General features: G+C 38.6%; 1 protein-coding gene across 2 annotated transcripts in view; it reads left to right on the top strand.

The window, feature by feature from the left end:
- PPP3CA (protein phosphatase 3 catalytic subunit alpha) overlaps nucleotides 1-14,524 on the top strand; it is a 204,003-nt gene extending 189,479 nt beyond the window's left edge. The window contains exons 11-14 of one of the 2 annotated variants that reach the window (XM_074866824.1): nucleotides 2,476-2,560; nucleotides 6,638-6,735; nucleotides 9,455-9,484; nucleotides 12,772-14,524. In XM_074866824.1, coding sequence (XP_074722925.1) covers nucleotides 2,476-2,560; nucleotides 6,638-6,735; nucleotides 9,455-9,484; nucleotides 12,772-12,965 — 407 coding nt within the window. In that variant the 3' untranslated portion in view covers nucleotides 12,966-14,524. The remainder of the gene's footprint in view (nucleotides 1-2,475; nucleotides 2,561-6,637; nucleotides 6,736-9,454; nucleotides 9,485-12,771) is intronic. The other variant, XM_074866825.1, reaches the window with a different exon arrangement.
- Nucleotides 14,525-16,650: the final 2,126 nt, after the last annotated feature.

The following is a 16,650-nucleotide window of genomic DNA, read 5'->3' as shown; positions in this document are numbered from 1 at the left end:
TATCTTTATGTTTTTTATATCTTTTCTTAATATTTTTACCTTTATATGTGGGAGATTTGAAAGCTGTCATTCTGAGCATAGTTTCTTCCAGTTTGAACTTCAAGATACAGGCTCATGATTTTGACAGTCTAGGAGGACAATTAGAAATACCTGGAAATAATGCATTAATACGTGCCTCAAAAGATGGATGCATGCAAAAGTAGCATGCATGATTGTACGACATCTAGTTCACGCTCCTCAGCAGACGTATGAGCATATCCCAGTACGTAAGCATACAGTTATCAACATTTGAGCATTCAGACTGTGGTAGCTGTGCGGACATATGAGGTGGCTCCTGTGGATCCCTTTGTACACAGGCTGGTCAGGGACACACAACCCCGCAAGCAGCTCTGCAGGATTCCCTGTGCATGGCTATCAAGCTCCCACTTTTTCAAACTTTTGCACTGTTTGGGGTTAAGCTTGATCTTGACCACAATGTTAATAGTTGCAGTGAGATTCATCCTGAGTTTTTATGTCATTATCTGTGATATTTGCTCCTGTGGTTACTTGGCTTCCTTTTGAACAGCTCTAGAATTTGAGTTGAGTTTATTTTCAATTTTGAAAGTTTTTTGCAAGGGATGGCCATTTGTTTTGAAATTCAAGCACAGGAAAAAAAGCGTACCTCCTTTTCACCTCTTCTAAAATGCCAGGCCACCTAGTCATCTAGTAAATGTCATGAAGCAATGCTGCATTTCCAGCAGTAGTCTCAAACTGTTACGAGTTTATCTAATTGAGAAATCTGCAGTAGGAAAAGTGACAGGGCCTGATAGAAGAGCCTTGGGGCTGCCATCAGCAGAGCTGCATGGAGAAAACTGGAACTGTGAGAATTATTGCACAGTCAACTCACAGAAGCCACCCAGCAAATGTCCTCTGTGGCAGCGTTGGACCGCTCCAGTACTGTCCAGAGCAGTTGGGACCGCACTGCGGAGGTGCAGTGTGTGAAACACTGGCGCCACCGAAGCAGACGGGACGTTTGCCATTGAGTTCAGCAGAGCCTGTGTTTCATTATGAGCCCGTTGGGCTAAAGTCACTTTGCACTCATAATACAGCAAAGGAAGGTCTGCACGGCAAGGCCTCGTGGCTGCAGGTTTTCTCACCCACGTTCAGCAGTGCCTTGCTCCCCTGCCTGGTCCCTGCAGGCAGCTGTCTCTGCTGCTGCCTCGGCTCCCTGGGGCTGTCCCCTCTGCTGCCATAACCACCTCCCTCATCTTTGGCCCTTTCTGCTATTTTAGTTTCTATGATGGACTCCACTTTATAAAATGGATCAATTTGCTAGGAACTGAAAAATAGAAATTTCATTTTTGTCCTTGAATTCTGGAGCAGCGAAGAAAGAAGTGTTATTGTGATGTGTAGTGGCTTTCAGGTTGCGTTCTTGAACCTCTGAGGCAGGAGTTGTCAGGCAGCATCTATAAGAGCTGGGGTTACCTGTCATTCAGAAACCTTTGGGAGATATCTTCATGATGTATGTGATTATGATTGTGATAATTAAATGAAACTGGTTTACTTAGTATAACATGGCATTTTCTTGGGGATGTGGGGGGTCCTTATTAAAAGAAATTCCTCATTCTGATAATTTAGGACTATTTGCTTTTCCCATTCAGGTGGTTCTCTTGGATGTACAGATAATATTCTAGGTTTTGATGATATCCAAGTAACAATTACACATGCAAACTTAGCTGAACTGTAGTCTCTCTTCCAGCATACTTTTTTTTTAAAGGTAGATTATTGTATGAATTCACAAATTTCAAAGTAATTACAATTTTGAGCAGGCCATAGCAGTAATGACAAGGAAGTTTCTCTGTGGAACTCTCTTAACCACTGCCAGCCAATGCAATCCCTACCATTTCATGTTGGTTTTCAGGACTCTGCCTTCAGGTTTTATAACCATTTATATATGTTTTTAACTAGGAATAGGACTAACTGTGGATCCTCTTGGCCTTAAGCTTAACCCAATCACTTTTTTTAGAAAACTAAGTGAAATGTGATTGTTTTTCACTTAAAATGATAAGATTGTGAAACAGACTTTTAAAAGTTTAACACCTCCATTGTTGTTTAACTTTTAATTCTTTTTATGGTTTGGGTACTGTTCATGTTGACTATCTTTTTGGCATTTTCTAAGAAACTTGTTTTCAAAAGAGTATGGTCTCTGAAAATGTTTTTGAAATGGAAAATTAGCTTACATTGATAAAAAAACATGCAGCTCTAATGTGCAGCAGGAAAAGGATCACATCTCTAAAGGTACTAATAACTAGATAATTCAAAAGTGATCAGTCTTGAGCTGTAAATAACAAAAAAATAGTATTTTTAGTTTTGACTACAGATATAGCTTAGTTTGGTAAACCATGGCATTAATATGATGTTTGTTCTATTTAGAGTTCAGAGTAGTGATGTATTGTTTACAAATTCCTATAACTGTTTTTAATGTGTTTTCCATAGGAGCAACAGCTGCTGCGCGAAAGGAGGTTATAAGGAACAAGATAAGAGCAATAGGAAAAATGGCTAGAGTTTTCTCAGTGTTAAGGTAAGGTTTTGTGCTGTTTCATATTTTTTTAATGTTAAAGGACATCTTTGAATGATTACTTAGAGCACTCTACTGTTAATCAAACAGCAAATTTTATATTTTAGTACACCACCCAACTGAGTTTTACTGGAACCCTTTAAAGATTGTTTTGTTTATACAATACTGCTGTTTATTATAGCTCTGAATATTCTTCTACCTCAGGGCTTTTGCTGAATGTAAAACAGGCAAACAAACAAAAGACATCAGCAAAGAAAATTGCAGTTACCCTTTTTTTTTTTTTAAAGACTTTTGCTCACAAGATGTACTAATTAACAGCCACTGTGAGGCAAGAGTTAGATGTGGAGAAAAGGGTATGTTCCACATCATCTCTCATTAAAAAGGAAGCCAACTGTCCTGCTTTGTCACCCACAGTTGTTGCTACAGCCATGAGCAAAGGTGATTAAAGATGAAAGCATTAGGGTCATATAACTAAAAATCCAGGAAATCATTGTGCAGAGGACAGCAACTTGTTACCTTGGGCTGCACTCCCCCAAACACATCAACATAAGTAACTAATTGCAACCCAATGTTTAGAACTCTCCATTTGATGTCTCTGAGCAAAAGAGAAAACATGCTGTACTGTGCTGTGCTGACGTCTAAATATAGAAAATACAGTTCTCCCTCGCTTTCAGCAAAGGGGATTTTTTTTCTCAGGAAATTGTATGTTGCTCTGCTGTAGTCAGTTTGTGGCTATTACCATTAGTTGCAAAATCAAGGCATTTTTTAAAAGTGTATTGGTACAATTGTATGATTGATATAAAAAGAGAAAATAAAAATAGTTACCTGAAGAATACACTCATAATTTCAGATGAAACACTCAAATTTGCTTGATTTGAGACTCTTCTGCAGCATGCAAGCAGTGGGCAGGTTGTCAGTGGTGCTTCGCACGGACACAGCAGTTTGCCCACGCGTTGCAGGTTGCAGCAGCACAACTTTAAATAGCGTACTGAGATGGAGGACTTTGTACCTGGGGTTTCCAAAGTGTTATATGTGGATTGCTAGTGATGCACAAGCTACTTCAAAGTGGTACCCATAAAAAAATGAAAAGTTGGCATCATGCCTCTTCCCTAAACAAGATGGGGGAGCAATCAACTGTTTCCACCTGCTCCTCTGTACCAAGTCTGGCAGAGAGCCTGGAGCTGACATTGCCACCACCTTCATAAAACAGCACGATTATTTTTCTCTGATGATAGTTGAGCAAACAAAGTTTGGGAAGCCTGGCTTTCTACCATAACCTTGAACTGCAGCTTCTGGATCCGCTGTATTTTGTTGTGGAGCTTCTTTTGAAGTACAGGATGAATTCAACAGAAACGTGGACTTTCATATGTTCAAGGGCCTGAAATTGGATGCTCAGCTGATATATTTGGGTTTTGATAACTTGCAGATGATTGATATCACCTATATGTCAAAGACTTTTTCAAAGAGAACTATGGGGCAGAAGCTTTTCAATGGTTTCCGGGATGGAACAAGGGTACAGGTTAATTCTTTCATGTGTCCTGTCTAAAGTGATATGCACAAGTTTCATAGCTTAGGGCCTAAGCACCATTTGAAACTTTGAGCCCTTTTAAATTATTTCACAAAAATCGACATTTTAAGACACTGATGGGACTCAGTCTTGATCTTTCCCTGAAAAGCAGTCAAGTTCATCTCAGAGCTGTTCATGAGACATTTTTTTTGCCCCTACCACATGCATCCCAACATTTCCAGAAGACCAGAATGGACTTTATCTCATAGAGGGGAAAGCCAGCGGTTCACTCACTGAAGCTGCTGAAGCTTTTACAGTTCTTGGTTACTGATGGACCTTAAAACTTTGCAGGAAGGACTGAAGATGAAGAGCATTTTTGTTCTCCCTTAGCTTTAACCAGCAAATACATCACATCCTTGCTGTGGTCAGAGGTCTAGTCAGCAAATAAACAGGTACCTCCAATGGGCAGTTTTGCTCACCAGTCTTGAGGGGGATGAGTGATGTTTCATCCCAGCCACCATTGCCCCCCTGGGAGTACCTTTTCTCTTTTGCTGGGAAAGGTTGATTCTCCTCAGCTAGGTGCCAGCCTTGTAGACAGCAAAAATTACATGGGGTTATTCTTGCAAATACTGTTCCTATAGAAAAGCCTGGGTTATTTTTTCTGTCTTGTCAGTGCAATCTACATGTAACACATGAGTGTCTGATAATTCTGTGTAACCCCACAAAGGCTGCGGTGGCACCATCACCTAAACCAGCGTATTTCAGAAACCTTTGAAGTTCCTGTTTGAATCATTGCTGGTTTATGAAATTTATTTCACTAATTCTTGAAAAGAGTTTCTGTATGATCAGTATTTGATGTAACGAACTTCAAAGGACTCAGTTGAACATCTCTTCTTTGAGCTGGAGTGGTCACCTTCCTGGAGGATGTAACCTGAATGTAAAACTGAGATAATTTCAGCCACAATAGTCTCAAAAGTAGATATCAAAATGGTGTTGTATTGCGTTTCAGAAGTTAGAAATGAGCTTTGTCAAGATTAGCCATCATAGAAAGATTGGCTTAAGCTCTGTGGAAGACCTCACAATTCCTTGTCATTGCCTCTCTGCAACTTTGTTTCTCAAGTCTGACTTTTCTTTGGCTATATTTAGACAGGAGGGAGGTAAATAAAATATTTAATCAGTTTATTTCCCTTTTTAAAAAATGGAATTAAAGGGTGTCAAGTAGAAAATAAGGAACACTGAAGGCTAAACAATCTCAAAATTTGTGATACAGAGGTTTCTTGGCAATATGCTGTTTAAAGATAAAGTGAATAAACTTAACCTATGAAGGTGAAGCTAGAAGTGCCATTTCAGTTTAATTTAAAAAAAAAAAAAAAAGAGATGAAGTGGACTGAATTGAAAATGCCAATTATGCATTTGTTTACAGAGCCAAATAATCAACAGAAAGCAAAAACTTTGGTGTGTAATTCATGATGAAAATACTGTGTTAGTTCTGGAAGTATTTGGCTGTTGCATTAGTTCTAATCGCTTAGGAAACGTGCAAGGAAAACAGTCACAATTTGATTTTGACTACTACACAAAGAAAAGCATGTACAAGGAGAATCATTTTCAAACTAAAAATAGAACTTGAAGACTATATCTAGTAGGTAAACAAGAGTTGTGTAAAATACATGAGTAATTCAGGACACGTAGGTCTAGAAAATTGTAAGTAGTAGAATTGCTGAGAGACAGTTTTGATAGACAAAACCACATTATCCTCAAGTGAACTAAGTTCTGTCTTTGCTTCTTCTATCTTAATGTCATTATATATTTCAAAGTAAAGCACTTCAAAATATGTTTCTCTTAAAGAATTTGGGTCAATTTTGCTGCTGAGAAAGTATGTCATCACAGTCAGCTTTACAGTGCTGGTAGAAAGCTGCATTTAACATCTTGTCTGGATAGAGCTGTTGTGTTCCTCTTGCCATATATTAAAAACTGTATGTGTTTGAAGACTGGCAAAACATACTTAGGTTTCCTAAAACATTTTTCTTTAATCCAGTATCATTTTTAGCATACAAAACTGTTAAGAACAGGGCTAGTAAGGGTGGAAGTGCTTATTAATTTTAATGAGTTTTTAGCTGCTTTTTTTTAAGTGGCTGATGATCATTAATAAATAATGCACCCAACTGCTGGTGTAGACAAAAGAAAAACAACAATTTAAGTTGATTTTTGGACCACACAGTGTAAGACGCTTAAATGTATTGTTGGCAATAACTGCTCCTTTGATCCTCCTCCTATCAAGTTTGTGGTTTTGTGTATATATATTCAAATGTATGTTGTATGTTGTTTCATAGATGCAGGTTATAGTGTTAACTATAGTGCGAATCTGTGTATAAGGTTGTGCAAAGGTGAACCACTCACACAGCAGTGAGGGGAACTGCACTGGTGCTGATGTTATCACTGGATTCAGTCTATCCTGGTAAGGAGATTGGAGATAACCAAATCATTGCAGGACAGGTGTAGCTTAAGGTGTCTAAAATGTGTTCCGTGTTTAAAAACCAGACAATTGTTTTTGTTTTGTTTTTTTCCTTTTGCAGAGAAGAGAGTGAAAGTGTGCTGACGCTGAAGGGTTTGACTCCAACAGGAATGCTGCCCAGTGGTGTGCTCTCTGGAGGAAAACAAACACTGCAAAGCGGTAAGCATGTTTACCTGTGTGTGTCATTATGTGTAAAAAAAATAGTTGGTTTTCAACTGCAGAACCTAAGAAAAGTAACCCCAGTCTTCTCAGAAAAAAATAAAGAACAGAATAAATCAGGTAGTTTGTACTGGAGCATTTGTGAGCAGTTCATGTAAGGCCACTTCTCAAGGCTTACTACATACCACTGATTTTCAAAGAAAGAGGGGGGGAAGAAAGTCCCTGAAAATCAACTGTTCAGAACAGTGGATCAGCATTGCATGTGAAGTGTGCTCTTTCCACAGTTTACAACATTTTTTGGGGTTTTTTTTTAAGAGCAGCCTTTGATACATGGAGTACTGAAGGTTCAGCTTTAGATAATAACACTCAAACTCTTATTTTATCTGATTTGTTCTTCCTCATAGAGAATCACCAATGGAAAATAGCTCTGGAATTAGATTTTCTCTCCTAGCAATTCTAGGTGACAGCATAGGAACAATTTCACTCTGATTTAAGCCCAAGTGAAGGGAGGCTCTTACAAACACCACGTTTGTCTTGTACACAAACACAATACAGATTGTCAGTTCAGTTTTATACCAAGTGGTTCTTGTTACAGGAAATCTGTAAGTCTCTAGTAGGGCTGCCTTTGATGAAATACTCCTTTTGGAATAAGGTGCTGCAAAGTATTTAATTTACTACTGTAAGCTTTCCTTTTTATGTGTGTGTATTGCTGTAGAGTATATTGTAGGCACACAAGAATGTCTCTTGCTTATTGAGGTTCTGTTGGCAGTAGATGTAAGAAATAGAAATACTTTATAACCTTAACACGGTCTCAGCCTCTTGTTTTCCTGTTTCCTTCCTGGAGCTTTCTTTCTCTGTATTTTTCCCTTTACTGTCTCTTTTACCTAGAAGATTCAGGTATACGGTGGTAAACCTTTTCCCGTTTTTTCCTTTCCCTTTTTCTTATTGATGACTTGTGTGTTACAGACATAGTAACGTTCTGCTTTGAAAATGCTGCAATATGATTCCACAGGATGCCTTTCTTAATGGGATTGTGGTCTTTACCTAGGCTTTTCTCTGTATAGTTGCTTTACATTTGTCAGAAAATTTGGTCCAAGGAAACTGCTACTGTTGCCCTGGCAAAATATTAGCAATTGAATTGAATTTGAGAAAATTGCCTAGAGTTCTTGTTACAATGGCTAAAAGGAAAATCTCCTCATACTGCAGTATTCTGGCTTAGTAAAACATTACTATACACAAGCTTCTGCATTAGTTAACACATAGTACCCCATTCACCAAACAATCTGAAGTTTACATAGTTTCTGTTAAGCACACATTCATATTACCATATGTATTAACAGAAAATATGAGTAGTACGTTCTGTTGTGGAAGTATACATTTTAGTTGTAATTTTTTTTCTAATGTGTCAGTGCTGGTTTGGATCTGGTTATTTTAATTTCTCATCCTAGTTATGTTTCCTTTTCATTTAAGTTTGTATTGGTTTCATTCCTTGTTTTTTGCCATCTCTCTTGCTCTGTAGTTTGAGAGGCATAGGCTTACCTTGGTGCATGCAGGTTAGCTCCTCTCATTTCCCCATGCAGCAAGACAATAGTGTACATATTTTAGTATTGATCTCAATCCATATTTAACATCCTAACTACAAAAAAAAAAAATTGTTTGGGTTTTATGGAGGATGAAAAAAGTTTTTACATAGAAGAAAATAAGACAAAGAAGAAGAGAGGCATTCCTAAAAACTTGACTTCTTGAGCTATTCTCTAAACCAGAGAAGTTCTTGAAAATCAAAATTTCTTTTTAAATATTTGAGCTATACCATTGCTATATTGGATAGCATTTGCTGATTTGCATCAGCTTCTAAATCTCTGACTGTAGAAACAAATTCGTGTCAAAGCTGATGGGTAGAATTAAAATGAAATTATGTCTTTAGGAACAATGAATGGTTTCAAAACAGTGGTAACGTGGTATTCATAACACTGCAGCAACCTCCTGATTACAACTTTTCTCTCTCTGACCAGGCTTTGCAATTTTGGAGGTCCAACAGCTTTCAATCTTGTATCTATGTCTGTTGATTTAAATAAAATATTAGAAGAATGCTGTTTTCAGAGACTGGGTTGACAAAAAGGAAGCTTACAGATGGAGCAGGCTGGGCGAGATTGCAGACGAAGCCAAAGCTGTCTGAGCAAACTCTGTCCCATGCTGTGGGGAGGTTTCTTCTAGTCAGCAGAGAGAAAAAAATCGTTCTGAGAAGTTGTATATGTGGCTCTTCTGCCTTGTACTGGCAGCTAATACCTTTCAAGATGACATCATAAGTGGTACAAATTCTGTGTGATGGCTTTATGCCATTTTTCGTTCTCTTTTGACAGGGCAAATCAAACTGCTTTTATTCAAAGCTGGGAGAATTATACAATCTTTTCGGGTCAGATGTGCAATATGGAAGACATTTTCATTTTGTAGTTCTTTTGAGTCAAAAGAAAACTACTCAAATGTGTCTTTAAACACTTTTAGTTTGTGAAACTTCTGCTTCAAAACAAACTATAGCTTAATTCAATCTGCAAATTATTGTTTTTGTGTAAGCATTTCTGTGTGTGTCTGTTTTGCCAAAATCCAGCACTTACAGTAACATTAGTGTTGTAGCTCCTTTGCTATTCACTGACTTGTTCTTAGAGTTAAAATCCTCTGCTCATTTTTCTCATTCGTTTTGCTACCCCTTTCTTCTCTTCAGCTACTGTTGAGGCTATTGAGGCTGATGAAGGTAAATTGGCCAGTCCCCTTTCTGTTGGTGCCACAACAGATAAGGGCTCTGCTGGGTGTATTCATTTTGCTGTAGCTTGTACAGATTGTGTGGGTGTTGGGCTAACAATTGTGGCTCGGTATTAACCAAAATGTAATTGCTTTAAAGGGGAAAATGTTTTTTGGTTGTGTTTTGGTTTTTTTTTCCATTGCTGCTGTTGTGTTTTTTTTCTTTCTGAAAGTTACAATCACGTTGGAATTGCTGTATGTTGAACTAAGCATTGAGTAATGCCACAGGAGGAGATCAGGGGACTTGGATTTCATGGGACATAACTCGGCAGCAGCTCGTAAATGTTCTGTGACACATAGCTCAAAATCTGTGTGCTGGAGGCTGGGTCTTGTCTCTGCCTCAAACCATCCTCAGCAATCTCTGGTCGAGGAAAACACACAGCTTTTTATAAGTATTCTCTCTTTGTGTTTGTTTTTTTTTTTCTCTTTTTCTTTTTTGCTTCAGTTCGTTTCCTTTCTTTTAGGTCACTAATAAAAAATTTTTATTTTGGTCTTTTGTTACAGTTCAGCATGTTTCTGTTTCTCTTTAAAAGTAAAACAACATGAGACATTTGTCTGCAAGATGTCTGCTTCCCCTGGTAGTGGCAGTTTACACACTGGATATTTACATTAGAGCAACCATTAACACCAGCACCATTTTAGTTACAAATATAAAGTGACTGGCTGCCTCGGAAGATTTCTGAATGTTTAGTATTGAAAACTGTGGTGCTTTATTGACAGACCTCTAACTTAACCCTTAAGCAATTTTTAACACTATGGTTAAAACCTAAGTAATCACATATTGCGATGTAGATGCACAATATTCATTCAGCATTATAAAGTTTTGGAAGAAGAATTTTCAGAATTCCCCTTTAAAACAAAATTCTTCAGTTGTATTTTGTTCTTGCCCCTCTCAAATTTTCTGTGGATATTTTTTTTTTTTTTAGTTAATTAAAAAAAAATATCTGATGATTGCTGTCCGTTGATAAGATGTGCCCTTTTGGCCAGTTGAATCTGGTTTTGATTTTTGTTAAGCAGTGAATAAAATTACAGAACAAACAAGTAAGAGAAAATACAACTGCTTTCTAAATAGCAGTGAGTAAGCTGCTATTTATGTTGGAATTCTCTATTCCTATCGGCAATCTCTAATCTGCAGTGTGCATACTCGTTGACAGTTTGGCTGTTTTCTGTGATTTTCTGTGACTATGTGTTGTGTTTTAGTAAACTCTCAATGTAAACTGCTAATACTCGTTGTCTGACCAGCAACTACAGCAGAGCACCTTCCTCAGTATTACAGACAATAATGTGTCTGCTTGAAATACAATCGATTGAACCTGCCCCCATTCCAGCAATATGCACCCTTCAAGTTAATTCTTGATTTGCCATCCTTGCTAGTTAGACACCATAACCATAGTCGTTACGACTAGTCTACGTAGACAAAGGTAACAATGGAGAAAATGTTTCACTCTTTACCAATTGTCCCTCTGCAGTTTGATTCAGGGCCTGATGACACCATCCGGGCTGTGCTACTGGCAAGCTCCAGGACACAGCAAGTGTTTCAGCTTCAACACGGCCATCCATTAAACTGTTGCTTTAAGGGATTGGCCTGGGTGCTTGTTAGACATCTTCATTTTTGTGGTAGAAGATAAGGTAAAAAAAAAAAAAAAAAAAAAAAAACAAAAACACCACACCACCACCACCCCCCCCAAAAAAAAACCTTGAAAAAATTCACCGTAGGGTCTGTTCTGTTTTCACTGCTCCATCCCTGCTCACTCGACTAATCACCATTATGTTGTTGTTGTTTTTCTGAGTTGAAGTATAATACATGTTAAAACCCATGCACTTCACAAAGTTCCAATATAACATTTGTGAAACTGGCTAAGGAACTAAAATCCTGAGGCAAACAGGATCTACCCATTTTCACAGGAATGGTTGGCAAAAATATCAGCATGAAAACGCTTTTCTCGCTCCCCCCAAAGTGCAAGGAGTGGTAGATTGGTACCAGGGATGTTCTGGTGTTTGGGGTTTGTTCGCTTTGTTTTTTTAACAGAAGTTACCAGCTTGTCCAGAATCGGGACTGCATATTGGAAGGAGAGCAGGAGTACTCTGGGGTAAAGAGAAGATAAAGGGAGGGAAGGAATACTGAATTTGATCTTTGAAACTCCCCTACCATTTTCTCCCCAGGGAGTTTGCAGTTTCCTGGTACTAACACACCATTTCTGCTCTATGGCATGTTAAGATAGAGGCATAGCAAAAGTGCCAGTTCTGGAATTGCAGTGCATTGATTTGGTGCAGATAAGAGAAAAACACACAGAAGGCTATGACCAGTTATCTATGGAGCTGTGACCTGCTGTTTGCCTACAGTGCTTTTTTCTCTTTTGCTTTAAATCTAAAGATCTTCAACTCTTCAATTAAAGAGAGAAAAAAAGTAGTGAAAAATCACACTCTGCAAATACATTCCCCAGCCTGTGGCTGCCTTCTGAGGTCAGTGTGGCCTCATCAGTGTCACTGCTGAAGGGCAGATCAAAAGTCCTCAGGTTCAGTTGGAACTTTGGTCCTTTGTCAGTGCATTTCCAAAATTAAATTGTACAAATGTGCCGAAATGATGATATCCCTGGTCCATGTTGCACAGCGTTACTGCTGGTTGACTCAAGCTGCTTTCTAGAAGTCCAGGGATGTGTCGGGGAGGGTAACTGCCCCAAGCGATCAACAAGCAGCTTCGCTTGTGTTGAGAACATAAGGCAACCTGCCGTAGGGTCACCTCAGATCTTCCATAGCTTTAATGTATATCCTGCAAACTGGCCTCACCGTGTCATCACCATCTGTAACTGGCCAGTGCTTTTTCCCCCTGGTCTTTGAAAGTCAAATGGGAGTTTTGCCTGATCAAGGATGTTACGGCGAGGCACGATGTCTTTAAGGCTGTAAGTGATAATGATAAATGCTAATTCGCTGGCTCACGGCTGTGCCCTAAGCATGGTTCCTAATTGCAAACTATAGTTTCACATCAGCTTCTTAGCATTTTAAGCTGAACCCCAGTGGACAACAAAATATTGGAAGTTGATCTTGTTGAAAAAAATACTTGTGTTTCAAGAGGTGGGTTAACCACAGCTCTTTCTGAGAACGGTAAGGAGTCAGTTGTGTTGTCAGATCTTCTCATTGCCACCTTTGCAAAGAAGGACTTTCTCACTCGTTGCTAAGTTGGGGGAAAAGCTGCCAAGAGTTTACCTTGCTAATTTTACTTTTTAATAATCCTTTATTTAGCTATCAAAGGATTTTCACCCCAGCATAAGATCACTAGCTTCGAAGAGGCCAAAGGCTTAGATCGAATTAATGAGCGAATGCCTCCGCGCAGAGACGTGCCATCCGATGCCAACCTTAACTCCATCAACAAGGCAATCTCCACAGAGACTAATGGCACGGACAGCAACGGCAGTAATAGCAGCAATATTCAGTGACCACTGTCTGGGAGGGGGGTTGAGCTGCAGGGCGCGATGGGGTTGCTGCACATCAGCAGTGGGATGTTCTTGCCTCTGATAATAGCTTACTTGCTCTGGGGGCCAGGTGTTGGATTCAGTTTACAAAAATCATCTACGAAGAGATCATCAACTTTAATTTGGTGGGAGGGGGGGTGGGGGAGAGACACCTCCTTTGGATATGCCTTTAAAATGCTTGTAGAAAATTGAAAGCTCGTGCTGGTATATATTGCAAAGTTAGGGGAATGAACATGTTTTCCTACTGCTTTGGGAACGTCTAGATATGTTACTGAAAGGCCTTTTATTATGTTACTGGACATGAAAACTTTGTTTAATTTCTTACTAACTATTGTACGTTTACAGTTGCAGCACTAAACATGGACAACATCGAAACATTTTTAACAAAATGTACAAACTAAATAAGGACTATTTATTGATAATGTTTTGCTACTCTTGTCAGACAATGGCTATGAAATAAATTAGGCAGTCTTTAAAAATATAGAGAAAAAAAGAAAAAAAAAAGAATGTTGGAAATTTGTTTAAAATGCCAAAAAAAATAAAAGAGAAAGAGAGAGTGAGAGAGAGAGAGAGAGAGAGAGACAGTTTAATTTTGTACAGATTATGCTTACCTCAGGTTTCTTTAGTGTGCTTCAATGCCCTTCTTTAAATATAACACTTATCTTACTAATTTGGCAGCAATTATCCTTTTCTTTGTTTTAAAAAAAAACTGGAATAATTATAACATTTATCTTTTTTTGCTGTTTATATTTAGGGGGGTTTGGTTTGGGGGGTTTTCTGGGTTTTTTTGGTAAATCAAGTCTTGGTTGTGGCTTGCTGAATTTAAATATTTATGAGTGGTGCATTTTTAAGTATAGTGAACAAGACACCATATTAAGTGCAGTGAAAAGCATCTATATTCTGTAAAAATCTGCCTATGCATGTTTTTTAAGAAAAAATGGCTGTATAGGCCTGTATGGGACTGTAATGCGCTTAGTGGTCTGACTTATACTGGAAATGTATGTATACTGGCGTACTTTATATTCTCTAAAAAAATGCTTAATGCCTTTGAAATTTTGTAATCAAAAAAAAGCTTTGAAAAATCTAAGGGGAGAGTATTCTTAAAGTTTTTAACATAAGCTTGTCAGTGCACATATAGATGGGTAGCATGTTTAGCAAACCTTGTGAAATTTAAATAAGTTTGTAGTTACATGTGAAATTCTAAATGCATGATAACTGTTAATGTCATAATGGTTTAGTCATTTTGTTCTGTTCTGTCATGTGCCACAAAATGTGTAATTTTTTCACTTTTTTCCCTTTGTATATCAGTTACGGGTTTCAACTGGTTCATTCTAAAAAAGAAAAAGAAACAAAACAGTCCATTGATATTTTTTAACAATTGTATAAGTGCCCAAGTAATTCACTACAGCCTACAGCCTTGCCTTTGTAATTTGACTTCGAAATGTTGGCAATCAAAGCATGCACTTGTAACAATGAAAGAAGCATTTTATATTACTACTCAATAAAAATGTGCATGAACTTAAGCACTCTTCTCTTTCTTGCTGATTCAGTTGCAGAAGTGCACGCAGGCACACACGTGTGTGCGCTTGTTGCTCTCTTTTACTTTGGACAGGAGAAGACCGATGGTGTAAGAGAAGAATTACTTGTTTCATGATTCAAGGTCAGTTCTTTACCAAGAAAAAAGTTCCTTTATTGCCCAGCTGTTTTAGGCTACTGAACATCTGCAGACTTTCCCCAGGTTCTGGTTAGAAAGCTGGGGTTTCACTAAAAAGAGTAGGATGTATCCCACAAGTAGGGTGCAGAAGAAAACACGTACCCTCTGTGTGCTTTCTCCCCCCTCATCTGGAGTATTTGAAAAGGTCAATTAGTATAATTTACAATGTTCCTTTAAGAAAAAAAAAATTCAACAATTTCAGATTTCAAATGCTCTCTCTTTTAGTCAGAGGTGAACTGTCAACGCTCTGCCTTGTTCTCATTTTCTCCCTAACTGTGATCAGCATCCTTCCCCAGTCTGTCATCCTGTGAAGAACTGATGGACGGTGCCACACAGTGCAATGTTTTGGGTATTGTTTTAGTGCTCCTTTCAAGTAGCATTATTAAATGTTGACTTGGTACCTGCTTTCTTATGTGTTTTTCCCACCTTAGCTCTTGTTAATTTTCGCAAAATATGACAGGTGGCAAAAAAAAAAGAGAATTCATAATATACGGGACTAGGAAGATGGATCAATTTTAGATTTAAATTTTTATTTCGGATTGTATAGAAATACAGCACAAGGGAGAGATGCGCAGAGTCTAAGCTATTCATCTGATCAGTGAAGCTGTTAATGAGCGTGGTCTCTGCAAAAAGTAATGGTGAAAGTTTGAGTGACCACTTTTCTTGCCAGTTTGTGCTAGCTGAACAACTGTAGATTACTTCAGGTAAGTTTTTCCGTAGAGACGCCTGAACTAGCGCTCAGCAGGCACTTTGTGCAACATAGAGCGGTGCTGTTGGGCAGTGCAACATGTGCTGTCTGGTTTCATTTGACCTGGGTCCTGGCAATTGCCCAAACCAATTTAACAGCAAGAAAGGGGTTTTTCTTCTCAGCAGTGACAGTGTAGCATAGACCTCTCAGTTGGTAGACTTAACCCAAAAGATCCATGCTACAAGTCAGTAGTGAGTTGGCAAATGCCAGCTGTAATTGCCAAAGAGCTTATGGGTAAGCAAGGTAGTCCAGGGTAATACATTAGGAAATGTACAAAGTCTGTCTGGTCAGTAGGAAGATTTTTGAACTTTTTATATCTTAGAAGAATGAAAGATGTCCTGAGCATGCAAAATAGCAGTGTCCCTTGTGTCCAGGTAAGATGGCCTGGCTCTTTTCTGGAGCAAGTCCTGCTGTCCTACCACGGGGCAGGTTCCTGGGCTGGCTCTGAGGGATAGTCTAGGCTATACTCAAATGTTCCTATAAGGACAAAAAAAGTTTTCCAAAGGTTATCTCTTTCCAGGGCATCGCATCTCTTCCAGATGTCCTTCCTTTTTCCTGCTGCAGAAGGAGCTGTAGATGAATTTGAAGAAAAATCCTGGTGCCACTGAAGGCTGAGTTTTGGATTTCGTGGCCTCACTCAGTGACATGCCATACACTGGAGTATGTCTCCCAGTACAGGTTTCTTCCTTCTTACCAAAGATGCTATTTTAATAACAAAAATAACCATTCATGCCTACATCAGGATTTACTGTATTTTTTTTAACCACTTTATTCCCACTATGTGAGATACTATATTGGGTCACATGTATTCTATTTTCTGCACTGTCATAATTTTCCTTTTCAACAGCTATTAAACATGAAGCGTATTAGCTCTTAGCATACATTTCTGAAGACGACAACATTCAAATTTTGTCCAGGGTTTCCCCCAGAAGTCTGGTAGGTTTAATCCTGCTTAAGCTTGTGCCAGAATTGCCAACTGTCAGGCTCAGATGGAAATTCTTTCAGCATTTTCCTTGACACCCTTTTTTTGTTGCCAGAGGAGCATCGTCTGGAGCCTCTAGAGGAGTTTGGCTATAAGTTGGCTTTCTCCTGAGAGTGTGGCCAGTGAAATTGAGGTCAGAAAGCAGGCACCGAAAGATGCTTCTTGTTAGCACAGACCTGATCTCTGTCTCCTCTCACTTTAGCTT

Source organism: Strix uralensis, chromosome 4 (assembly GCF_047716275.1).
Source record: "Strix uralensis isolate ZFMK-TIS-50842 chromosome 4, bStrUra1, whole genome shotgun sequence".
Taxonomy (NCBI): Eukaryota; Metazoa; Chordata; class Aves; order Strigiformes; family Strigidae; genus Strix; species Strix uralensis.
Note: the sequence above shows the minus strand (reverse complement) of the source record. Positions and strands in the feature narration are given on the sequence as shown.